This window comes from Aptenodytes forsteri, unplaced genomic scaffold (genome assembly GCF_000699145.1).
Source record: "Aptenodytes forsteri isolate BGI_AS27 unplaced genomic scaffold, ASM69914v1 Scaffold1, whole genome shotgun sequence".
Taxonomy (NCBI): Eukaryota; Metazoa; Chordata; class Aves; order Sphenisciformes; family Spheniscidae; genus Aptenodytes; species Aptenodytes forsteri.
In genome coordinates, this window is record NW_008795035.1 from 3,972,276 (window position 1) to 3,998,878 (window position 26,603).

General features: G+C 43.8%; 2 protein-coding genes across 2 annotated transcripts in view; one reads left to right on the forward strand and one right to left on the reverse strand.

The window, feature by feature from the left end:
* Positions 1–4,296, forward strand: part of TM6SF1 (transmembrane 6 superfamily member 1) — a 21,117-nt gene extending 16,821 nt beyond the window's left edge. Inside the window, exon 10 of the mRNA XM_019471334.1 lies at positions 3,921–4,296. Within this exon, the coding sequence (XP_019326879.1) occupies positions 3,921–4,112 (192 nt within the window). The 3' untranslated portion in view covers positions 4,113–4,296. The remainder of the gene's footprint in view (positions 1–3,920) is intronic.
* Positions 4,297–5,023: 727 nt separating this feature from the next.
* Positions 5,024–23,846, reverse strand: LOC103896716 (hepatoma-derived growth factor-related protein 3). The gene is made up of 7 exons (XM_009276617.1): positions 23,836–23,846; positions 23,352–23,523; positions 21,087–21,163; positions 17,633–17,771; positions 16,159–16,317; positions 14,414–14,560; positions 5,024–6,894 (listed from the first exon to the last, which is right to left on the reverse strand). Exons 1-7 carry the CDS (start codon positions 23,844–23,846, stop codon positions 6,889–6,891), a joined length of 711 nt encoding a protein of 236 aa, XP_009274892.1. The 3' UTR covers positions 5,024–6,888.
* Positions 23,847–26,603: the final 2,757 nt, after the last annotated feature.

The following is a 26,603-nucleotide window of genomic DNA, read 5'->3' on the forward strand; positions in this document are numbered from 1 at the left end:
TTAATGCACTGCAGAATGAACTTCAGTCATCCCACAACTGAACATGATTTAATTGAGCTGACTTGGTGAACTGTGAGCAACCTGGGATGAAAAACATGTGTGACAATGAATTGAGGACTCCCTTCTATATTATTTTTGGGTTTGGTTATTTTGAGGCACAACACGTTTCCAGGTTTGTCTAACGTTTCCTCAAGCTAAAACATTGCAATTGGTAATTAAAACATACATAGGTAATGAAACACATTTTTCTTTCTATTATGCACAAAGGTCCAAAGAAGGTAAATCTGTAATGATGGAAACAGTGGGCATTGCCCCCGGGAATGAACACTGCTCCTACAGATGGGGACTGTGGAGACTTTAATTATTTTGTTTCTATCATTATGAAGTATGTACTTTTTACAAAAACAAGTATCAAAATACCATGTGATGCATCTAAACTAAGAACCTCTAAAAGTGCCTAGCCTTTCACACATACAGAGAAATATTTACTGTTTTTCAGAATTACGTATAGCTCTCAGCTCGAGTTATTCTGTTACTAACATTCAGACTCCAAAACCAGGTTGTGACCCTTATTGGGCCTTCTGAAGCTTCAGGAAGAGCTCTTTAAATGTCACTTGACTAAAGTACCAGGAGCTTTGATCATACAAAAGGGTTGGAATAGCCTCTGAACTTGATTAACTTGGTATTTCCCTATGCAAGTGAGCCAGATGAGAAGGGGTGAAGAGCCAGGGCCCTGCTACCCAAAACCATTGTCTCACCAACTCTCCGTAGCCCACTTCCCCTCCCTACTCTCTCAGATGTAGAAAGTTTTTCTTTACTCCTTCTCCATCTAAGTGTTTTCCTTAACCCTGCAATTTCTAGTGGCTAGTTTCTGCAGTGCCTCTTGTCTGCAAGAGAACCTAAACCCAAGGAATATATTTTTCTAGGTTACTCTCTCCCCACTCTATTTGATGGCTTTCCTTAGGCTCATAAGACCTGGTCCAAACCCCTCCAAAATCAGTTACAGTCTTTGCTTGATTTTAGTTGGTTTTAGAGAGAAGGCATGGAGTGAAGAAGGACTCCTAACCTTTTTCCAGGCCCTTCTCTGTCCCTAGCTGGAGGGCTTTCTTGACTGCAGGGTAAGAAACACTCCAAGTACTGCCTATGATTAGGCTGCAGGCAAAAAATATTGTAAAAAAAAAATCCAAACCCAAATTATTTCATAGAGACAAGCAGCTTAATGAGTAGCAGGCATATGCAAATCGCAGTTGTCAAGTTGAGCAGTGCCACGTCCAGCACCAGGCAGCTTTCAATTGCTGTGGGCCAGCCTGATCGGCAGGCTGGCCGAGGCTTCGAGGTTAACAAAGGCTGTATCTTAGACAGATAAGGCCACCTTAGAAGTTTACCTGCAGCATCTCGTTTGGTTGATTTCTCAGCCCAGTTTTAGGGGTTCGATCATCAAAATGATCCACTTAGAAAGGGTTCAGTAACAGAAAGTGCCAAGGAATGGCTTATTTGCTGAGAGGACCCGATAAGGAGGTCCTTATTGCCGAAGGACCGGCGAGGTAACACCACAGACTCCAGGCTGCTCTCACTTACCGCAATGCCAGCCTGTCGCCCAACAGGCAGAGCCATGTGCAGTAACTAACAGCTCTCGGCTTGCTGCTTAAAATTACGGATTTGGTGCAAGTCTGCCTGGTACTTGAAAGAAGAGCAGGACGGGGCTACCGGTGAGTGAGAGAGCTGCTTTTACAACACACACCCTGCCCCAAGGTGGGGCAAGAGGAGGGGAGGGAAAAAAAAAAAAAAGGCAGAAGCAGAGTACAGTCATGGAAAGGAAACACATGAGATTAAAGACGTAACACAATTTCCACAGAGGCAAATCAAATTTTAAAAAGAGTGACTTTAACAAACCTAAATATCCTCCCTGGTAATGAAAGGAAAAAGCAATGTGTTATATTGAAAAACAAGTCTAATAAATAACAACTTCATTATACGGTGCATCATTAGCTAGTAAAAGTCTTCATGGGCTACAAATAGAACAAAGTGTTTCTGCTTTTTCTTTTTACAATGCTCAAAGCTCACTAACGTGCCACAACTCTTCTAAGAGACAAGACCACACAATAAGGCTTAGATCTTCAAAGGCATCTAGGAGGCTGCGGGAGCTCTGGGTCTCGCAGCAGCAGTCCCTCACAGCTCTTTCTGACAAGGCTTACTATGAATTTACTGTCAACTTACTATGATGCACAGTTGGCCACTCTTGGAGACAGGCGGGCCTTGCAATCCTCCACAGAGGAGTACATAGCTCAGCATCTTGTTCACCCCAGAAGAGGCTCTAAAACACTACCAGGAGGCTGTTAGTGCCTAGGTGAACATCAGACAGCCCCAAACCTCCTACCTGAAGCCTGACGGTGGCTGGGTCTCTGCTTGGGAAACTGTCACCTCGTGTAACACGAGGTCTTTGCTGCTGAGCGCTACCGCTCCGGCTGCCTGGGCTGAGGTGGCTCCCAAGGCAAGGAAGGTAGCAGGGATCTGAGCAAGACCACCCAGGTGCCAAAGGCAGTTCCTGCCTGAGACAGGTGAGAACAAACAGGCTGCAAGAGATGGGCTGAATTATGAGGCTGATATAAAAAGGCTGCTGATAGCGAGCCCCTGAACATCTGTTTACTGTGTAACAGCTATTTACAGAAACATGCTAAGTGGCACTCTGCTGAAGTGTGTTTGTATTTGATTTCTTTGATTACTCCGCTTCCTGACTCAGGTTTGCTAGATCAGCTCTCCCTGTTAAGTGGAGGTGGTTACAATCACCTGAAAACGGATTTCCTTTTCTGTTTTGATGTATGGTCTCAACCTAACCTTTTGCTAGAGGGCTGCGTATTAAAACACCTGCACTGTATTTCACATTCTACTTCGCTAACCGTGAGCAGAACTGCGTTCTTTGCGAGTCCAAAATAACTCCTGCTGAAGCCAGAACAGAGGACGTGATTTGGCCATAGTGTACTCCTCCGCGTTACTAAAATCCCAGTGTCCCTTTCTCCTGCTCTGCTTAAGATCAAACTGATATTTATCTTCTCAGATCTCCTCCACTGCTAACTAACTAAATAATAGTAAAAAAAAATTGGACACACAATAGTTAACGTGAACGAGCTGTGGCTTGAAATAGCAGGTAACAGATGGAGACAAAAGACAGCGACTATCCTGACGCTTCTATCTTTAAATGTCTGTTTACGCTAAAAATACGCTGCGGCCCAGCAAGCTTGTCTTTGCGTATAACCTTCACTGTAAACGTAACCTATACTTCAGAACCGCCCCCAGCCCAAAAGCCAAATATTGCAGACGTTTTCTGAACTCATCAGGAGTTCTGGGATCAGAATCTGGAAGACTGGGTTTAAGATTTAAAAAAAAAACCAACCCCCAAACCAGAACTAACACAGCTTCCAAGATTTTCTTTTCTAACTTTATTCGGAGTGAGTGTCTGCTTCCCCCCGATGCCAACCACCACGTTCCTAGGTAGGTGGCTGCGGGTCCTGCCCCCGCTGCTGGGCTGAGGCTTAGCACTGCGGCTCTCTGCGGCGGCGCACACTTCCGCGGCCATGCGCCCGGGGCAGGGTCAGGGGCCCTGTTGCATGAATAATCACCTGTAAGCCGAGGGTGAAATCCTATACCTGATGTAAAGATCAGCGCCACCGTGCGCGTAAAATAAACCTCCTACCATGGTACTGACAGTTCCTCTTCTGCCTCTTATACCGAGATATTAATGACCTCAGTTTAGACTGTGTTTTTATGCCGCTGTGCAAAAGGATGGCGGATAATTCTGGAATAAAAGGGCTGGCTTGGAAAATGTCACTGGAGATGCATACTTGCATGCGGATTGTGCTGTCTTTCCAAAATATACATCAACTTTACCTTTCTTTAATATATACGTTATATACACACCACAGGCTCAATTTTCCCACATTGGTGCTTCTCTTCACGCTCGAACTCCTTACATCTACAGAGTCCCTGAAGAAGCAAAACAGTTCTTTCTGATATTGAACATAATCTATGGGATTCTTCCCCAGCTGTTGGCTTACAGGTGTGTCAACAAGCCAGAGTTTTTTATGAAAACAAAACAAGAAGAAAAAACGGAATAGCACAACTGTTTGCAGCTCCTCTCTTTGGCTGGGTATATAATTGGGTTGGGATGCAATCGGAACTGCTCAAACGGAACCCAAGCGAAGCGTGTAAGATGTGTAAAATTGCACAATTGTGTGAAGTTGCACAGTCTGTTTTGTTTATCCTCCTCAAAAAGGGAAAATAAAGACGACTGCCTTCAGTACCACTTCTCAACATTTTGACTTTGCGCTGCAGCGGAGTTGCTAGTTCACATAGCTATTTTTAAGTAAGCCGCTTTGACAGTTTGAGAAATACTGCATGAAGTTAAATAATAATAATGATGTCAGCGTTTAGCCTCCACACACTGAAGAACGTCGGTGCTAGCAGTCCCTACACAGAGCTACTGTGGAACGTGAAGGTCAATATTTTGAAGTGTGAAAAATTACCATACATAACTCTGTCACATGCACATGTTTTATTTGTCAAAAAGTATGGTTTGTGGGTCAGCCTTGTTAAAAATCCCAAGAAATCTTTTAAGAAGCAATCAACTCTTACGGTAAGACTCCATATATGATAAGCAAATCATGTAGTTTTGTTAATTCTTTTAAGGATTCACCTCTGCAAGGACTGCTCATCTGCTTGAAGTTAAGCATGTGCTTACTAGCACTTCTGAGCTGGGCGCGGAGGGCTCGCTGCCTTCAGCAGTCAGGCCTGACACCGTAGCGTGCGTTTTCGGAGAGGAGGGGGGTTTTTGGCCGTGTTCTTCTCTGCAGCTACTTTTGCTAATGCTGTCGGGTCATAAAGAAGCAGCAGCAAACACAGCGACCTTGGTTTGTGTGGTTTATGTTTCTGTTTGCAATTACAGCTATTGCTATGACTTCTACGTGTATTTGTACTAAAAGCGGCACAGTTAGCGCCCTTCTCACAGATGAATTTAGCTGATACATTTTAACCGGAAACACTTTATTTTGGGATGCTGACTTTCGGCTGTTTTGATTTAGAGCATTTTAATTTTCTTTTTAAACCTAATCACTAACGAGACAGCATCAGCTCATGCGCATGCGCGTTGCACCCTGCACAAGGGGCCTTTCAGAGCGGCAAGAAATTCACGCTGTAACACTCCCCCGTTGAACGCTGAGGTGCAGTTCACAGCAGCGCTCGGAAGAGAGAACCCACGGTTTTAAACCTCCAGGCCCAAAATAGCCACAACACATCTCAGTCAATGCTTCTTGGCGAAAAGGAACTTAGCAATGACTTCCTCCAGCACCCGGCCTCCCTGGTGCGGGCTCCTTCCACGTACGCTAGAATTCGGGACAGCTCCGTCCCAGCACGTCCTCCCGAGAAAAGCAGCCCAGAGCTGCTGGGCTGCAGTAGGACGTGCGGGCTCACAAACAGGTATCTGAGCCTCCGATGTTACTTCTACTGTTTTTAAAGAAACTTTGAATACATTCAAGGTGAATTTAATAACCTCCTGTTATCCAGAAAAGGCAAAGTACAGAAAAAATAAAGATCTCACCTGCACTTGTATCTATTATGGTCAACTCATGTTAACAGAATGTTTTGCTTTAATACTTGACTTACATTAATACCTCACATTATTACACGTATGAAGCCAAATATGACGCTAACTTAGTTGCTTACAACCTCAAACCTTACTCCCAATACACATTCCAATAAATTTATTCTGTAAAAACAATACATTTTTTTGTTTTCTTTTTGTTTTGTTTTGTTTTTTGTTTTTTTGTTGTGGTTTTTTTTAGTTTTTTACAGTAAACTCGTCAACTACAAACCTTGAAGACGCAAAAGATGTTCCAAGGACAAGCATAACAAGGATTGATAAAACCAGACTAAATATGTTTTCACAATAAAAGCTGGCATAAAAATAAATAAAAATCTCTATTATCACAATAGCAACAATAATGTACACAGAATAATGGATTTGGAATGCTTACTTACTAGTCTAGTTCTATTTCCAAAAGGAAAAAAAAGCCAGAATGACAGCATCCTTTTTTAAGCCTTTCATTATTTAAAATTGGTGTTTTCTTTTGGTTTCCCATAGGGTTCTATATCACAGTAAGCTTAAAAATGGAAAGCATCCAAACGAATGATTTCAAATTGTGTTGGCATTGGAAAAAATCCTTGTATTAATCTAAAGAAACACAAAAAGACTTTCACTAACTCCACATATAGGAACTAAGTCAGATAGTGTACATTACATCATGATTTTGAGAAGTATTAAGAGTATAACTAGCTAGGTACTTCTAATAAGGAAAGGTATTTTATTACATTATTGAACTTGGCGGTGATCTCAACTGAAGAAGAATTTTTCTTTCATGTTGTCAACTGATCAAAAATCAAGAAAGCATGGATATAGGGAAATTTGAAATTATGTTTGTACGTGGAAGATATTGTAGTATTTATTGTATGGAGGGGACTCATTTCTAGGATTTAGTTCTTTTTAAAAAACTGCTGATTTAGAACGATGTAATTTGGAGTTACACCTTTTCTATCTAGAAAAGGAATCTGAAACATGTTCAAGTACGCGGTATCTTCATAAACCTCAGCCACTGGTAAAGGGCAACTTCATGCAACCAAATAATATGAAAATCAAAAAGTAACCCTTAGAAAAAAGGGTAAAATGTCATTTCTGCAAACACAACAGATAGGAATGTGAATAATGTGCATACAAACTGGGATGCTGTTGATGATACTAATGAACAGATGTGGTGACTCATATCAAATCCAAGAATATTAGACAACCAAACATGTAACCTTCTTGTGTTTTCCCTTAATATTCAGCAGTCATTATGTTGGTTAAGTCTGAAAGAGAAAAAAAAATAATCCCATTTAATGTAAGAAAGAGCACGCTGCACCATACTTGATCTAATTAATGCCGTATTCCCGCACTGCAGAGTCACAGGTACAAGTAACCACCTGGTCTGTTCCAACAGACACTTTTTTTCCTAGAGAAAACTGCTTACGTTACAGCAACTAAACATACCGCTACAAAATATTAAAGAATACAGTTTAAACATTTAGGGCTTTATTCAAACAAGCAGCTCCAGTCATGTATGTGGGTTGTTTTTTGTTCCCCCCAATCATTTAGTTACGAATCTTGTGGTATACTTCACACGCAACCAAATTCCCCATTTTTCCACTACGCTACATCACCGACTGGCTTCACGCAGCAGCCCAGGCACTGCTGTCTTCCTGAACGCCTTGCGATGAGAACACCCTTTTGTTCAAACAAAGGAACGCTTAGCAAGGATGAAGGAAGATAAACGGTTTTCGTAGCTAACGTATCTGAGTGTTGCTTCTGAAAAGGAAACAGTTTGGCTTGGGGTTCACGGTAGGGTGATGAAAGGGAAGAAACTCCCACTTCGTGACTGAGTCAAGGTCAGCTCCTGCTTCCACTGCCATCAGTGGGAACAGGGTCAGACTGTCCTCATGCGATCATGGCAAGCGTCTCCAAGTCTCGGTTTCTTCATATTAAACACAGACGGCAAAACTCACCTACAGGCACAGGGACAAACTGCTTTTGTCCAACAACATGAAGACATGCAACGCTGCGCAACTACCTGACCCCGAGCAAGACGTCCCTTCTCCTTTGTAAAGAACTCAGAGTGCGAATGCTTGTCCACCCACGCCCCGATGGACGGAAAGAAGCACAACACACAAGCAGCATGAAAGAATTAGTACCGCATTTGGTGTGACCATCCAAGGAAAAAAATCCATGTCAAGGAATAAGTGTGGGGGGGGACAGGTTAAATCCACTGGGGATGATGGAATTTTCATTTTACCCAGGATCCGGGGGAGAATATGGAAAGAAGACATTTTAACATCCCTGCACTAGCAGTTTGCTGCCTAAGCTCTCTCCCGCTCTGGCCCGTCATACCTGCTGCGTGTGATGCCACGGCTACAGCGGACTACGCTTCTCTGCCCAAGAGGATAAGAGCATACAAGTGCCCGCTTAGCAGTCTGGGATCCCAGTCTGCTCGCTGCAGCTCTGAACTAAGGGCTGTGTTTGTTCAGTGTCGTTCTTCTCTCCTACGACAAGGGGTTTGCAAACAGTAAGTAATGGAAACCGGCACCTTCCGTGTGGGAGGTCCTGGTACATCCTGACTAACGACACACGATAAGGGGTTACTATAAAACGCTCACGCATGTAATGATGGCTTACAGGAACTGCCTGAGCCCTGCCTCCCCCCAAAAGGTGTAACGATGCGCTGCTCATCCAGAGCACCGCACTTCCATTGACCTCTCGCCTGTTAAAGAGTCAATGAGATTATACTTACAGATGCTTTGGAGACGTGGCTTGGAGGGGTTCGCTGCCGTTTCATTCCCTTCAGAGGGAAGTGCAGACACCCATTAAAACAACTACAAATGATTAGTCAATCAAACCATGCCTTCTGCTAAAGTTCTTAATGACAGCTGCTGCCCAGCACTGATTGATAGGCAGGATGGGTGGTGAAACAGTCGGTCCCTACGGTAGCGTTCTCAGATCCAGTAAGGAAAGCTGTCCTTTCGGAGTATGAAACCTTTGCACGTAGTAACAACGATTCCCCTCTGGGCTAAGGCCAGAAGATTGGGTAAGCACCATTCTCACGTGGGGCGCTGGGAATATTAATACTTCCACTCCCCACTGTCTCACAGATAGGTCCGTTGGGCCACAGTGGGCGCAGGAGGGATGACAAAGAGCCAGGTATGCAAATCATCCTCTAGCATTTTCAGTTTCCAGTACCATCTTCCAGCATAACACACATTTTGCCTCCCAGGCGCACTCCCAGGTGCCCCAGAAGCCAGCAGTTCTCTTCTCCCCCGATGCAGGCAGCCCCCGAGGCCAGCGGGGCTGCACAGGGACCTCGGCTCCTTCCCCTACCCAGGCAGCAGGCGCTGCCAGGCTCCCGCGGCGGCCGCTGAACAAGGATGCGGCAGAGCTGAGCAGTTTCCGTGGTCTCCATGGTTTCACGTCTCTTCAGAAACAGATCAACTCGCATCATCTTTGTTTGAACAAGTCTCTCGGCTTTACTGTAAGATATGGTACAACGTGTGCCGCACTGACCAACGCTGCTGCACACAAAAGAAACAGCACAGAATCTGACTGATTCGAGTGAAAAATTTCAGTCGTCAATAAAATTTAAGGACAGAGAACACAGAGAGCAGGAAATAAAACTAAATCCACAAGTTGCCTTGTTTTTTCTGGCACTGAAAATTCCTTCCTTGACAGTGTCTGGCAACTGACTCAGCCGTCCTGTACTTTAAAAGCTCTTGCTGGATGGGCAGAAGGATAATTATTTACTCGCTCTGTACAATCACTGTTATTCCATGTCGGTTTGAGGTCTAAATGGTTACAGGATTCAATGTACACAGAGGTGCAAAGAGTGTATTTCATCTATACCGGCTGCTTTAATCTCCACTTGCATTCAGACATGTTTCTCCTGAGTTACGTCCCGTCGCCCTGTTTAGCAGTGCTGTTCTCCTGAGCTACGTGAAGGCAGCAAACCCCACACCTCCTTACACCAGAGAGTACGCCACTATTGATTTTTACACAGAAATTTTTACTGTGCAATAGTTAAACACATTTTTACAAATGTTTTACCTTTTTGGAGGGGTAGATTTTAACTTACCTCAAATCGCTGAAAAAAATTCAGACAGGAATACATACTCTGTTCCCATTTTCTGGAAAAATGCCCACATAAATGCTTTTACATTGAATAGAGCCCTAAATGCTACGCTTTTAATGTTGATAAAACCCCAAACCTGTTATGCAGCGTAACCAGTGTTATTCTTGAGAAGTAAAGAAGGAAGAGCAAAGGAACCAAACGTCTCAAAACCACATCAGGAGGACACAATGAACCTGTGTTTCTCTGGCCAATTTGGCCATAACACTTGTCTTTCGCAGCAATAACCGGAATTGTTGCTAGCCCACAAGAACATCACAACAAAAAGTATGTCCCGGACACAGGCTGTTTTAAATATGTTCTCCCAATTGCAATAGTATCAGATGGCAGTAATTTTGGACCAGATTTTGATCCCCTTATTCATGCTGGCAAGCAGTCGCCTCCACAAATAGATCCACAGACTCCCATGTTAGTAACTGATTGTCAGCGTGAGTAAAAAGATCACAGTCCTTTACCCCCCTTTAATATTCAGGCCGTACCAGGAGCAAAAAAAACGTATTTCATTTCCAACAAATCTATTATTTTTCAAAGACTCGGTAAAATCATTGACCTCCTGAAAGGCGACGGCATGCATCCGTACACAAAGAGAATGCCTCATTTACCAACACAATGTCCGGACTGTAACTAAAATAACAAATACCAAAAGAAAAACTTGCCACATACCCCGAGTGCTGACCTTAACATTCAAATACTCTCTAACAGGGCAGGGACTACAGCCAGCTTTCAAACGTCATTATATGGGTATCCAGAGAGTAAAAGTGAAAAGCAACTGAGGTGTTCAGTTATAAAGATTCAGAGTTATGCCAGCCAAGAACCAAACACCCAAGTCACCGGAGATTTAAATGTGGAATGTAAATCTGCTGCCATGAATTCACCGATTTATGAGCTAATTTTGCACCATAGAAAGTAAACAACACAGAGCCACGAATACCTTTCCACCGGAATATTCTATTGAGGTGGTATTTTGAGAAAGCCAAAACAATTTAGTATTTAACAGCAGAGGACTGTCATGGGGGGGTGTCTGTGACAATTGAGCAAGCTCTGGGATGGGCTGTCTTAGCTAATACATTATTAGTTAATTAATATTAGATAATAAAACCCTGAGGTTCAGGCTTTGCATCTTTCTGGGGAAGGAATCAGCCAAAGAACAGCAGTGAGGGAAAGAGCTTGAGAAACGGGTAGTGGCAGGACACAATTATAAACCGTGTCTGAGTCTGAGGAAGCTAATGTCTCTTCTGTTGAGAGTGCCTGCAGTCCTCAAGAACAGTTGAGAAACTAAGGGATGGAGATAAGAAAAGAAAGCAGCCTTGTCAACCCCAGGTATAAAAAAAAACTATCACAAGTTGAGCCCTTGAACAGTATGAAATTGGCTGAAAAAATACCATAGCTTTGGAAGTACTTTTATTTGCTCTGGGTTTTGAGTCTTTAGGAAGCCATCACTTCACATTTTCAAGCTTTCCTCTACCACCCGGAGGTTAGAAATTTCATTAAAAAATATAGGTGAAGATGCTCCTGCAATCATTTGACTTCAGCCGTTAACCCTTCAAGAAGATGCCCGTAATGCTGAGGGTAAGAGTGTGATTAAAAGGCCAGGTTCCCTCTGGTCTGAAGAGGGGAGATGTGTCTTCAGCCTGCAGTCCAGGCTTCATAAAACATCATCACTACCTCATTATTAGTAGTACTATTAAGAGAAAAGCTGCTCGTGTCCTTTAGGCAACTCTTGCGTGGTCAGAGACCCAGGAGGTGCAGAGCACAGGAGCCAAAGGCTCTCCAGGACGCAGCCCGCAGGGAGCACTACACACAGGGCAGCTGAGCCCGCGGCCTTCTGCCCACCTGCCTTCCACAGCCCTTCTCCGCCTCCGCTACCAGGCATCTTTTAAGCTGCCGGTCACAGTTGCAAAACCAGGGGAACGAAACATGCCTATCCTTGAGATCAGGGCTCTGAACTCTTGTTTGTCTTGTCTCTTTGCCTTCATGGTACTTTTCTACAAGTTATTTTGAAACAAACTCTTTCCCCAGCACCCTTCCTTCGAGGAGAGGGCGCAGGGTTGCACCCCGCTGTTTGTTTCGGTATGCTCCCGGCGCCATCTCATGGCCAGACGAACGTCCCGAGCCTGGCCAGCCTCGCAGGAGGGCGACGCGGTCGGTGGGTGTGCAGCTCCTGTGCTGCACACTGGCGAGGAGGAAGCCCCTCGTCTTCCGACTGCGTGTGGTTGGTCCAGTGCTCTTCTCACAAGCTAGATGATTTTAAAGAGACCATAATCTCATCTATGATGGTGTCTTTTAGCAGACCTAAACATTCTTCTGAATTCACGCGTGTGAACAAGAGGACCATATCCCAGCTCTGCAGGTACATGTTGGCCTTTTTCGACCTTCCTTTCTATAGAAGTCAAGTCCAAGTGAGTGGGGTGGAGGAGCTCAACGCCCTCCGTCAGACTCCCAGTCTGGATGTCCAGCAGGACGTGGCTGCAGGACAGCCGGCCCTGTACCCCAGGAGGTCAATCTAGACACACGCTGTGTGACTGGCTGTTTAACACCAAGGGAAAAAACCGATCTGATTACTCTTTCCCTGAGTGCCTTGTGTCCGACAAAGGCATACCTTCTAAAAAGACACCTGGTCTGGCTTTGAGGATGCCAGGAGATAGAGTGTCCCCTCCTGGTCCTAAAAGAGAACTGCATTACTGACAAAATCTAAAAAGAGGATTTACATGTGAAATGCTGCTTCTGCGGCAGAAATGCCCAAGGTGAAATATCTGGATCAGGATGTGAATTTCTCCAAATTTATCAGTGCTTTTATCTCAAGCTGCCCTTAAAACCGTCTCTCCATCTCTCTTTAGTACACGCTACTAAAACTCCACCTTTCCCATAATGTGAAAAGCATCCAAGATTTAGTTAAAGACTTGTCGTTCAAGTGTGAGGTCAAGCCCGAGTGCTGGGGTTGCAGAAGTCAGAGCAGAGCCAACTCCTCGCATGGGTATGACAATGTTGACTGTCAGTATGTCTGTGGAGTTGGTGCTGGCAGGAAGGACACAGAGACTGCTGACGATGTTTCAGCACAGGGGCTGAAATAATCTGCAATCCTGGAAATGCTGCAGAGCACCATGATGGTCGAGCATGCTGGACTCCACCTCCCAGCGGTTACAAGCATGTCACATACAGAAGGAAGAGCCATAGGAATGTCACCGGCCACAAAGCCAACATCCTATGTGACTTTTTAGCCACTTAATCTGCGACTGACCTAACTCAGTAAGCATTTGGTCCTTACATGGAGAACATGCCCAAAGTTCACAGACATATCCCCTGTCACTGCCCTCCTGAACCTCTTGCCACCTCAGATGGACCTTATGGCCAGTTTTCTAACTCAAATACCTATCTGAAGATACGAAAGTGTCACGGGGTTCACTAGCCAGAACGTGGGCAACACATGCACTACGCGCTCGCCACACTCATCAGCCCTGGACTCTCAAATCATGTGGGTGAGGTGCTGGGAAGACGTGTCTCCTTGTGTCAGTCTCTGGCTCAAGCCAGCTGCTTGTTCAGCGTGAATGGGAGCGGGTATTATGGGATATTATCTTCCTGACCCCACGAGCCACATACCAAAGTCTTTGTAAGGCGAAGAGCCACAAAACACATACACTGTACCAGAGAGAGACAAGGGGAAAGGGAGCTCTGGGAGGAGTCTTTAAGCGGGAGTCGACAGCAGCTCCCCAGAGGTTGTGTTTTGTGAGAAAGGGTTGAGGCTGAGGACGCAGCTGGGTGCTAAGGCACCTCGGCAGTGTCAGATGAGAGCCTGTGCTGGCTGGCTTCCTCCCCCACCTGGGGATTCGTGTCACTCAGCAGCTCCTGTGACAGCCCAGCCCGGCTGCTGGCCACGTGGCAGAGCCTTGGCATGGGAACTGCACAAGAACTGGTTCTGAGCCGGAGCTGTAAGTGCAGGAGCAGGGAGGCTTGTGCTGCTCCAAAGGCTCAGAAACAGTAATGGTTGTTAAAGGTGGCTGACGGTTAACCAATTCCCACGCCAATTCCCCTGCTCAGCAGCCTTCCTTTCTGTTGTTGTGGTCACAACAAAAAAAATTGATACGAACACACAGCTGACACAAACATACAAGGAGATCACGTGAACCTGCTCTGGAGCAGACTGTATGTCCCCTCCTTGGAAGGTCATACCCCAAGCAGGATCTGCCCTAAACCCCGTGGGATGCAGAGTCTGTAAAGTGCACATGAACCCTCATGAACTCCAAAGAAGTCAGTGGGACTGCACAAATTTTAAACAACTGTGAAAGGATAAGCAGGCTCCCACTAAACAGTGAGCCAGAATGCATTACGCAAACAGTCTGATTCTGCTCTCGCATCAATTTTGCATCATTCCAGCTCATGGTTTTCAGTAGTTCCTCTCAGCTGACATCCACGCAAGTGTTGGAACAAAAATAATGCTTATAATATCTTTTCTCATTCAGTGGTTTCTCTAGAGCAGAATTTGTACCAGTGCAGGGACCAGTCCCATGTTTCTGTTCTAGACACATTCTGAGCACTGAAGCGCAACGTAAAAAGATGCACGTGGTATGCACAGGTCACTGCAATGCAATGCTCGCACCCCTAGCTCCAAATCCCCCAGTAGCAACCTGCATGGGAAGTGAATTATATTAACAGAAGATTACCCCTTCACTGGTTTTCTGCAAATCTGAAGAAGTGTTTCTTGTGTCATTGCCTGCGTCCCCAGCATCAGAGCTGCTCTTATTTTCTTCCTCTTTGCAGTCCTTATCATCTTCATCTCCAGGAGATTTCCGTGACTGCTTGGAGGATTTCTAAAATGATGAAAAATTTAAATTTAAAAAAAGTTAAAAGTAAAAACTGAGCTTCAGTCATAGAAAGACACTTTTGAAATGTATGTGGAATGCCGTCTGATCGTGTGGTTCCCTGTTCAAGGTGACTATCGGGGAGGATATGTGGGGTGAAAAGCGTTTTTCAGGTGAAGTAGTTGGAGTTCCTGCCACCAGTGAAGCAGGAGGAGAAATTCTGTGTTCAACACAGGTTGGCAGCACAATTGACTGTAAGGCAGACACAGTAATAGGAGATGGGTATTAGTGTTGGGTCACCTGTAGGTTTTGCTAGTTAATGAAACAGATGGTGCCAGCTTGACAAAAGTTTTGATTAAACACAGAGATGTAAAATGAGAGTAACATTAGCAGAGCTGCTTTCCATACTTTTTTTAGTGCTGTCAGCTTTAATATATTAACATTAAAGCCATGTGGAACCAATACATCTTTTCTGCTCCCTTTATGTTATGCAATTCTACAGTACAAAAGGATAAATTGTGGCATTAAGCCACCATTTGCCTAATCCTCTGTTTGCCCAGAGTCTTCTGGAAAGAAGATGGTAGACCAGACCTGAATTTCTAATGTAAAACACACAAAGGGGGTGAAATTACTTAATACATTTTGTTCAGTGGATGAACCGCAAAAACTCCCGCTCTCTCCCAAATTGAGCCTGGATCAGATCGTTTGCTTGCTTCTTTTCATTTCATTTAGTTTTCACTTTCAGAGAAGAGTAACACGAATGTGAATGAACATGACTGTACCACACTTTCCACAATTTTTTAAGCAAAGTACAGACCTGGAAGCACACACAGAACTGGAGGAAGTGACGATAACGTCGCTCCCTTTCACCCAGGTGACAAGTGAGAAGTGTATCTCAACCCAAAGCTGCCACTACGCAGGTGCTTTCGTTCACCAGCCATTACGAGGCAGTCTGAGCCACTTTACTCTTAGCTTCCTCATCTTCACTGTTACTTAGATATTAACAGGTCAGGCAGGTACTACAATGCAGGTCTTTTATCTACAAATTGAGTGCCCTACTCCCTGCTTAATGAATTAGTTCTTCCTCCCTCCCATTCTGTATCCTGTACGGAAGTATTTTACGCTCAGCTGCAACAGGAGCAGCTGAGCACATCTGACCCTACCGTAGCTTTTAGCACGGCGTCTGGGGCACTCGCACTGGAGGCAGGAGAGGGAAGCTTGAATTCTCCCAGACAGGAACCAAACCTGAACTCCTGTCTCCCAGGAGGCACACTCCTCAGGCTCTTTTTTGCTCTTCGTGGGGAAATACCTATCTAAGAGGATCAAACCTACCAATCCATCTTTGCATGGATTTTCTTTCCAGCCCTTCTGAACTCCTTCCCATACTTTCACCTCCTTCTCAAAGCGTGGGCGCTAGAACAGGGCAGGGTATTTCAACTGCTGTCTCACCAAGGCTGCCTACAAAAGCAAGAGCACTTCCCTTTCCCTGTTTGAACACCATCGTTATGGTACTGGAATCAAAATGCTGAAGAACAGATTGCCATGAGGTGGACGGTATTCTAATTATAAATGCACATGGGTAACAATGGGAAAACTCGGAAGATAACCTTTGAAGTGTAGGATTTTTTCCGTTTTGAGCCTGCTTTTTCATTCTTTCTTTTTCCTTTTCCATCCTCTTCTACCCGATCACCTTCCTCCTCACTGCTGGCATCTGCTGTATTTCCTCCTTCTCCTTCAGTTTCTGATGAGCTCTGTTGCTGAATTGCCTTTAAAATAACAACAATAACATAAACAACAAAAATATCACTAAAATCTATTACTTAATTTTTGTTCTGTATTGAAGACAGAAATACTGGTAACAGACGGCTTACGCTTTAATCGCTACAGTCAGGAAGAGCTCAGGTTATTCTTGCAATTATCACGAAAAAGGGTTGCAAAGGCAATTTTCTCAGTCATCACTTGAAAACAGTTATCAGGTGCAGATTCTGGGATAGCATGTTCTGAAGGGTTTACACAGAAACAGAAGATCCGATAACAAAAATGTGTTTGCCAGAGAACTAAGGGTTGCTCAGTGGAGAGACCTGGCATGTCCTACTTTGGGCAAAACTATGGAAACTTTCAGACTTTGGCTGCAACAGGAGAGGCTTATTCAGGAGAGAAGATGGCTGCTACAAACCCCCGCAAAGGGCAAGATCTCTGTGTCAGGAAAAAGCAAACACTGACCAGAAGGCTGAGAGCTCTTTGACAGTCTATCTCCCACAGACTATTCACTAGATCTTTTTAAATCCCCAAGTGTATGCAAAACATCTGTAGGGCTGAAAATATGAAACAGGAACTGAGAGGGGCGGCAGCTTGTCTGCAGGTGGTCCATCTCTCTGGTTTGTAAGGTTTTCTGCTAATAATGTAATAGGTGTTTGCCTTCTTTTGGAGGTGATTTCTGCCTTCAAAGGACCACATTTTTTTAATGAGAACAGTTCTTTGGTTTTATACAGCCCACCAACTACTCTTCTCCCCCTCCAGCTTCACTGACTTCTTGCTCTGGACATCCAACAGGGAGAGCTGTTGTACAGCAGCTACTATCTCGTAACAGCAGCTTAAACCTCCACCTTCTCAGCCCTCACAACTTTAGCAGTGGTGTGCTACGTGTTATACATTACCGATGTAAAAATCAAAAGTGCAGTGACCTTAAGGTCTGTGTAAAATACACTGAACCTGATATAAAAATAATCAACAGAAAGAAGAAGTCAGAAATTATTCATGTTTATACGGGAGTAAATAAAACCTTCCATTTTTAATTCAACTAAATCTGCTGCAGAATTTTCCACTTCACCACCCCAGAATATCAGAGAAAGCAAAGGGCTCTGCAGTATGTTCATGTCATATGACAAATTAAAGTTCAATTTGTCACAAAGTGCAAGACCACAGTTGTCTTTACATTACACAATTACAAAAGCTCTGAAACTTTCTAGCTCCACCAAAACCAGGACTTTCCACATCATTTATACAATGTTTACATTGACAAGAAGTCTTCAAAGAAGAAGAAAAGGAAGATAAGGAGGAACTGAAGTGAAAGTCATTTACCTGATATCCAGTAAACTTTACTCCAGGGTTGTTTTCTATTTCCCACAGGCCTTCATTAAATCCTTTTCGCTTGTTCGACTTCCCAAACTTATCTTTATATTCTTTATACGGGAAAAGGTCTTTGGGCCCCAGGAACGCACTGCATTTTAACACAGGTAACATTCAAAAAAGACTTAAATTCCTCCTCTTCAAAAAAACCCCACAAACGTTAACAGTGCAAATGTTTTCCCTATTCTTCTGCTCATTCCATCATTTCTTGTTCAGTTTTATTTGTTTGTTTGTTTGTTTGTTTAACACACTGGCTTTGAGTTACTGCTGTGAGTCTGATTTAGTGGATTGTCTCACCATTCTGATGTTTGATGTTGCAAAATCGTGCTGGGTGTCTCTAGAAACAACTAAAACGAGTCTCATTTATTATATTAACAACTGCTGGGAACTGGCACTTGAACAGTTTATGAAACGGATTGTATGACGTAATTGTCTGCGATAGCAAGGGACCAAACTTCCAATCCTATGTGTTACAAATCCAGAAAGGCCTAAAAATACCATGTGAAAAGTTAAAGCATGTAAGGAGTGCCTAGAACCCATGAGCCAAAACTTACCCCTTGTACTACTGGACAGAAAAAGCAGTGGCATTTATTATTATCTATACTGCCAGTAAGCCCGGGTGCTTCTTTCTTGGAATAAGCCCCCTCCATGCTAGATTCTGTGCAGACACAGTAACAACGTTCTCTTTCCCCAAAATCTTATAATTTCATATAAGACAAGAAACAATGGGTGAATATAGGCAGATGAGTAATACAAGGAAACAATGAGACACACAGGGTGCTTGTGGCCAAATTGTTTTTTAGACAGCACAGCAAAGGAGGGATTTTGTGCTCTGCTGCTGCATAAGTCAGCTATGCACTGGGCCAACTAATTTCAGGCACAGGCAGCACAATGCAGGGAAAAATAATAAAAAAAATAGAGGAGCTGCGATTTATCCTGCTTTTCTACATACTTTACAGTAAAATTCTTCTTACATAAAACTGAAGAAAGCATAATTTCCTTTTCATCGGGTATCTATATCCAGTGTGTTTACTGTGCTCTGTATCATGGTACTGGGATGGCTAATTGTAAGTTAAATTAAAAACAGTGAAGGCAAAAAAAATAATTCATTCCCACACGGAAGACTCTATGTCACCAATGACCGGAGCTGAGCAAGTCACAGTGTCCTTCACTGTAATCACTGCCCTACTTTCCTGATGATCTTTGCAATTAACGTTAACTCTGTGGTCTCCATTACCATGGGATCTTGGAGCTCCACCATTTACAATGCATTTATTCTCGTAACATCACCACGAGGTTGGGAAGCTGCTTTTTTTTGCAGATGGACTTCTGAGGCACAGAGATTTGCTCAAGGTCAAATTCAAACCGATAGCAGAGTACAGAGGAAAACCCAACTCTCTTCAGTCTCAGTCTAATACCTTAATCACAGGATTGTATTTCTTCCTTGCTGTAAACATTATTTCAGATTAATGCCCGATTTATGCCCTGATTCTTCTCAGCATTTAAGAACGCGCAAAATTTCATTCACTTAAATCATCCCACTGGCCAAGAAGTTTGCCAGTACAGAGCCAACTGGTGGCTAAAGGCATCAGATGACAAGTCTCTGGGGAAAGAGCTTCCTTTTAACTACACAGGAGACAGAATGGTATCCACACTCAGTTGTCTCTTTGAGAAATATCTCAATTATATAATTACAAAGCCAAGAATGCATTTCTACCTGAAAGCCAAACAGTGATTTCCAAACTAACAAACAGATGTCTCGTTAATATTAAAGGCTGCAATAGAGCAAGGGATCTGAATAAATTATTTTGTCTATGCTTTTGCTAACACTAGGAGATGTCTCCTTGTTGCCAGAAATACATACAAACAGTTCTAACACAAATAACAAAGGAAAACTGTATGAAACTTACCATGAGCTACCTTAACTTAGCTCAACAGTAAGGTACGGAAATGTTTCTACAGCCTTTTATGTATAGTAAACACTGAAAAATTGGCTACATCTTTGCTTGAAATAGGTTCATTGCCACTGGGAGAGTATAACAGTTTCCACTGCTCTGCTATAAAACTAAGGAGCTGCAATCTACGGTTCATTTTCAACAGTTATGCTTTTTAACTTATTAAGGTAGTAACTACAAACTGTTTTCCTGTTTCAGATGTTACGGTCAGATCATGGGCTAACAAAATCCAAAACAAAAGGGATCAGCAGTTTGGGATTCATTCATTTCAGAATAGAAGTGGTCAGAGTTTTTTTCTCAAAATGTTTCTCAAGAAAAATGTTTCCATTAAAAAAAAGTAAAATTACATTTTGGTTTCTGATTTTAAAGCATCGTAAGTTTATTTGAACTTTATTCTTTTTAGATTATTTTGTGACAGTAGTAGTAGATCACAATATATCAAAATATCAGGTTGTTTCATTACAGCAATAGGAAGAAACATTTTAACTAAAGAGAGGCTATTTTGATCTTTATTAAGCAGAAACTGCCTTTAAAGATTTTTAAAATAAAATGTGACGTATGAGCTATGGGGCTTATTATGTTCTGGAATAATGTCAAAATTCAAAAATAAACAATAAATTTTTAATAAAGCGTCAAACCTCTAAAATTGAATTTAAAATGTCATCAGAATTTCATTTTTTCCATTTTTTAAGGAATTCTAGAGAACACATTCCCTGCAAGTGGGGAAGGAAAAGTTTTAACATGTAAACATTTCATGCAAAATGGAAACTGTGATTTATTTTTTTAACTACCTCAGGCACAGTTTAAAATAGAGACATGTACGTTATAATTTTGAAACTCCGTACTTTGTAGGAATTACTACGAGACCTAACTTACCCTTTCTGTTCTGATTCCTTTCTTTTCCTATGAGCTCAGCCAGCTCAGTTCTTCCATCACTTCTGAGAGCTCCATCCTACAATATCCCCAGCACAAATCTCACAGGAATGCATGTATTTTAAAGCTATGTGAGGACTGCGTGAGACTCGGGGGTCTGTTTCCTTTCATTTTACAAACTACCAAGCGAGTTCTCACACAGGACATGAACCCAAACGTGTCCGCATACAACAGCTTGATCTCTGCTATCATGTACATCCAAGTAAAAAATTTTTGCCCCTGCATCTGAGTTCAGATGACCCCTTAATAAATTTATGCCAACGCTTTTCTTTACGGGAAACACCGGCACTGGTTATTAATTATGCTGAGACCGTGATACACCATCCACGCAGCAGCGTTCCCACCTACTTTCAGGTTTCACTTCCATGTGTTAATACAAGTGAGTTGGGTTCGTAGGACCTATCTCTAGGCTCCCAATGGCTTCAGTCAGGATTTGTTCCGATAAAATCAGTGGAGATGACGTTAGCTGCAGTGGAAGAAGACATTTTCAAAGGAAAAGATCATGTTCATTCACTTACGTTTCATGAGTCCCGAAAAAGAAGATGGGGTATTTATTTGCTGGAGGCTTCACGGCTCCTTCAGGGAGTTCATCAATCTGTGAGACAGAAATGGAAAAAGGGTTATTCCCAAATGTGGTGTCCCTCGTCCAAGAATCCCTGCTAGGCCATGGAAGCGCTAGTGCAGGTATCCCGCACCCCTGGGAGGTCCCACTGTGTTCTGGGGTGGGGAAGGGAAGACGGCTGCTTATTTTTCAGGCAGGCAGGTCATACAAAGTCAGCATATGACAGAAACACTGCAGGGAGATGACAGAAGACCAAACAGCAGACAAAAAGTTTTAATGATTTCATGGGCATTATAATACACAAAGGCAATAAAATCAAGTCTGCTTAATTTAAGTGTTAACTTCAGATGCTGCCTCATCAAAGGCACCGAAGCCCAGAGGGTAATCCTGTCTGTCTCACACAGCCACCTAAATAACTTCTGCAACAAATGGGGAACAGATGGCATCTCTGAGGCTCTGCAGCCGGAAAACCGGACAATCTCCCATCGGTGCTTCCTGGTGGAGATGGTGGTACCCAGCGCAAAATGCATAACGCACACCAGGGAGGAGGGCCTTGGACTCTCCTTCCCCTGCAGCATCCTAATAACTGGTTTTGGTCACCACTCCCTTCTGTACTCCATCTCGTCTTTCACATTTTATCCCTGGCCTCATATTTCTCAAGATACAGCTGCAGAGCAGCTAAGGGAGGACGGTGAGGGTGCTCTCCTGAGATATAGCCGGGATTGGGACAAACCTCTCAGGCTGAGCAGTGCCTAGAACCCATCTTCTGATGTCTGAGTGAGAGTGTTGGTCGCGAGGCGGGAGGTTAGGCCCATCACTTAGTCTTGTCCATATCTAATTTTTCAGTCCTCTGCGACAGAAATAACAGAGTCCAGGTGCCTACCCACATAAACCAGAAACACAGCACAGCTTTAAATAAGATCTAAGTGCCTGCCTTCCCAGAAATGGCACTTCTGAGCATATGTGGGCGTCTAAAATTAAGTGTCCAGAGAACTCTGGTTAAGAGGGAGCCTAACGAATCTAGGTATCCACAGGGCAACACCAGAGAGCAGGTGAATGGCTTGCTGCCTGGGTCTTAGGCAACTCAATCTCAACATAAACATACTGAATCCTGCCAAATGTCACTGGAACTGAGAGCAAAGTGCTGACATACCAATGCTATACGAAATCTGCTCCTCAGCAGAGAACGGGGATGGAACCTGCATGTTTTCACTCAGGAGGCCAGGCCCACATGTGCTTTCCTTCTCTTTTCCTGCCGAAGGACCCCAAACACTGAATTCTTGTTGATTAATAAACACCAGATTGTTTTCAAAGGATGTTCTCTTTCACTGTAAAGCATCTGCTGGCTACGTAGCTCTCAAAGGAGTGTGAGCTTTTATAAGAATTTAAGTCCTTTTGGTCTTTCTGCAAGGACACCCGTTGGGGACAGAGAAACCAGAGCCACATGTGGAGCTGTAACATCACAGGACTCCTTTCTGCAGAAGAAATGGATGCCTATCTTTTAGGTCTAAGTGGAGCATTCTCTGAAGCTACGCCAAAATCAGGGGATATAAGAGCACTTCCAAACCATTCCCTGTCTCTTTTCTGCGGCGCGACTCAGGGGTGTGGATGGTGGGGCTCTGGCATGCGGGGCCATGTGCCACCGTGCACGCACTGCCCAGCACGGTCTGCAGGAGACAATCCGTGACGGTCAGAGGTGTCACATGCCTTGCGGGCACAGCAATTACTCAACTTCTTTTACTTAACAAAGCTAATGAATTGATAAATAAAAGGAGTATCTATTATTTAAATGCACATAGAAGGAAGATACACACTGGTGGAAGATGGAAGCATGCATTCACTTTTAGCTCAGCTGTGTGTAAGAAGGAACTGAAATGACATGACAGGCTGTTCAGTGTCCTCTTCATCATTAAGAATACATAGAGGAATGACTGCCAAGATATTTTTTTAGAACTCATTATTTTCTATTTGTTTTTAAGTAAGTGCCCACAATGTTATTTGCTCACTAATTCATTATTTAAATACAGGTATTAGACTATAACAGTGATAAAAAGACTGCAGGGGAAAAACACTGCAACCCACTTTACAAACTGATAGTAAGTCAGGGAGATCATATGTCCCGCTCTGCAATACAGTTTATGCCTCCTTAAAGATGGAAGTATCTACGCGTCAGACCAAAAAAGGCCATGCTGGCACTTTACCAAGTACGGGGGTAATACACCTCAACTGTCTGGATGCCATAGCCATCTTCCTCTTTATTACGACAAGGAAGATGTCCAGAGAGATACCAGACCCCAGAAAAATGTGGACTCCCGCGACTGAGACGAACAACGTCTGCTGGGACTTGAGTGAGAATCTCATTTGGCTGCTTGAAACGCGGCGCCAGCTCTGGGCTGCATTACAGAACAGTGCAGTCCAGTTACTGTCTCAGCCCTTTAAGAATTTCTCATGAAATAAAGCAAACAGCTGTAAATGATCAGTAAAGCGGAGGAATGAAGACATGCTTAGTAAGGAACGCTGATCAGAAGGGAATGGGGATCTTACATCACACAACGTGCTGTGCTCCAAAGCAGTGAGGATCTTCTCCTAAGCAACATCCCAAGTGGAGTTAAGCCTCATGTCGTATTCCCAGCACTTTATACTGTTAGCTAAGGCGCAGCACCAAATCGACAAAGGACAGCACGCACATCTGTCACGCAGCTCACCTGCTCCCCATTTCGTGGCATATTTCTTTATTCATCCGAGTATCCTCCCTGACTATGTATCATCACAGGAAACCATAAAAAAGCTTTTCATAGCTTTTGAAAGTTGGCATACACATACAAACACATGCAGTATAAATCTGCACTAAACAGCTCAAGGATAGACTGTTAATGCTCCCGCTCCAACATTTCACTGTGCAGCTGAGGTCAAGACTTTTCCTGCCTTCACCGATTTTGCTGTGAGCTCCCCTCCCCAACTCTCAGGCTTCTGCTGCTAGTACTGTAATGAGCTTGAATATGAAGTGACAGTGCTATCTTATGGCCATTTAACTCCGCGGCAAAAACTCCAGGGAATTTAGTGAAGGAGGAGACCCCCTCTGCCATTAGGAAAGATCTCTTCCCTTTTTACCTGTTTCACGCGAATCCCTGCACTAGAGACCGTGAGAGGAGAGCTTTGCACAGTCCACCCATTCCCAGCAAAACCACCTTAGCCCTCTGTGGATGCTGAGCCCCTAAGTGCTCATTTAGCTGCAGAACAACCCCAGCCCTCCTTGACGATTGCTGCTGTTTTGTAGTAACAGAAAGCACGCAGTAAAAGCAACCATACTGCAGCCCCCTAATGCTGCACTCAGTCACAATTTATTCCCGTCCTACAAGATGTTTTGGTTAAATATGCTGAAGATTTGGATCTGATATTTTTCCCCATATCAGCAAGATCAAAGACAGAGAGAGAGGGAGGGAGAGAAAGAGACCGAGCGCGTGAGGACAAGAGCGAGAAAAGCATCACTGCTTCAAACCAGGAACAAAAGAGATAAGTGCACCCATACTAGGACACAGTGTTGTAGTCACAGAAACCTCAGTAATGACTAAAGCATCTGTCTATCAGAGAGCCAGACCGCGATTGCATTTTGCTCCTGGAAGGAAACAAACAGATTCTAAAGTGCCCGTTATAACCTGCAATCAAACAGGAGATTCATCCCCTCCTGAACCAGAGCAGGCAGTGGGCTGGAGCTTGCTGCCACAGAAATCAGTGAAAGCAGTGCATGGCGTGCAAATCTGATGCATGCATCAGCAACATCACGGGCAGCCGCTTCAATTATGGCTAAAATTAAAGCAGGTGGTTTCAGATTTCGAGTTTTATCCCCTTTGCTCCCGTTGCTGTCATCTGCTTAATGAATAACAATTGCTTTCTTTTTGCACAACCTCAGCAGAGCTGCACTTCCCAGCATTTGTTTGCCAACCAAGCAGCAGAGCTTTAAAGACGTAACTGTGCTTTTTTTTTGGCAAACAAATGCCAGGCTTCTAGGGTCAGGAACACTGAACAGAAAATTCAGCCTGGACCTCTCAAACCAGAGCAGGGCTTTATCAAATGGTGTTGCTAGGGACTACCAGCGTGCAAGCAAGAAATCTGTCTCCTTACATTGTAGTTTACAGGCTGGGATGTATACGTAGCCTGAGTATTTTGCTCTCAGTGGTGCTGAGTAATTGCTGGCTTCTCAGGTAGTATTTCCAACTGTTTCTCACAGGCTGGGTTCGGCAGTACTCATACTGCAACACCTTCTTCCCAGTTGCCATGAGGTTAGGGACCTTGGGGAGAGAGGCACTGGCTGAGTGGGTTGGACTAGAGCTGCAAAGCCGCAGCCCTGCGAGGAGGACAGTGCAGAGCTGCCATCTGAGAACAACAGTGGCTCCCAGAAGCACAAATCATCCCCCTGCCTGCCTGTGGGAAAACGTGGCATATTCCAGACAGGCGGAGGAGCTCCCTGGGAGGGCTGGTGCAGAACCAGAGGAAGCTGCACCCCCTCCTGGGTGTTCTGCTCCGCAGAGCTCTACATTCCCTGCAAAATGGGAAACATGTCTCCAACAGACACAGAAAACGGCAAGCTTTGTCTCTCTGCTTGTCTGTGTAAAGCAGCTTTCTGTGGAGGTTTATGTTATCGCAGCAGTCAAGAAGGGCAGTTCTGCCCATCAAGGCAGACGGGCATCCCAGATGCCTCTTCTTCCACTTGGAGGGACAGCAGGTGTCATGTTGTACGGCTATCACAAAATGTCTGTGCTGTGGATAAGCTGCTGTTCAGAAGCAGGAATTCCAGGCTGTCAGGGTGGCTTTCGGACCAGACCCTGTTCCATTACGTTCCAACAGAATTTTACACTGCAAAAAAAGGCATTGTGCAAAAATACCTACCAGGTCCACATGTACAGACAAGAAAGCTTTACTTCAGCATACAGAGATGCTTATGTGGGCACTGAAAGCACAAGAACAGGTCCTTTTATTTTGCAAAAAGAGGGAATTAAAACTGCAGAGCAGTAATCACTGATTGTTTTGACGTACTGTAAATGCCTTTGATTGGCAAAAGCACACAGAAGCATTGCAGAGATCAGTATCTCCCACTGAAATCCCTGGAGTCACTGCACAGCAGTTGAGCAAAGGCCTATAGTATTTTTGCTGGAAAGTGGTTCAAGTTGCTTATTATTGCCGAACACATGCAAGCAGCTTGATCTTTTGCATTTAGCTTATTAGCAAAACTCTAGATGGATAAAAGCAATACTCTTCAAAATCCATTATTAAAATAGGATATTTTGCTTTTCTACAACATTTTTATTCAGATGGATTTAACATGCTTTTTAATAGCTAATGCTACTGGGAGTCAGCAGTATGGCAGTATCTTTTCTAAACTATTATTTAAAATACTGTTCTATAAAATGTAAAATATTAATTTTTTTTTTCCCCAGAGGATCCTGAAATGTAAAAAAAAAAAAGAAAAAAAAAA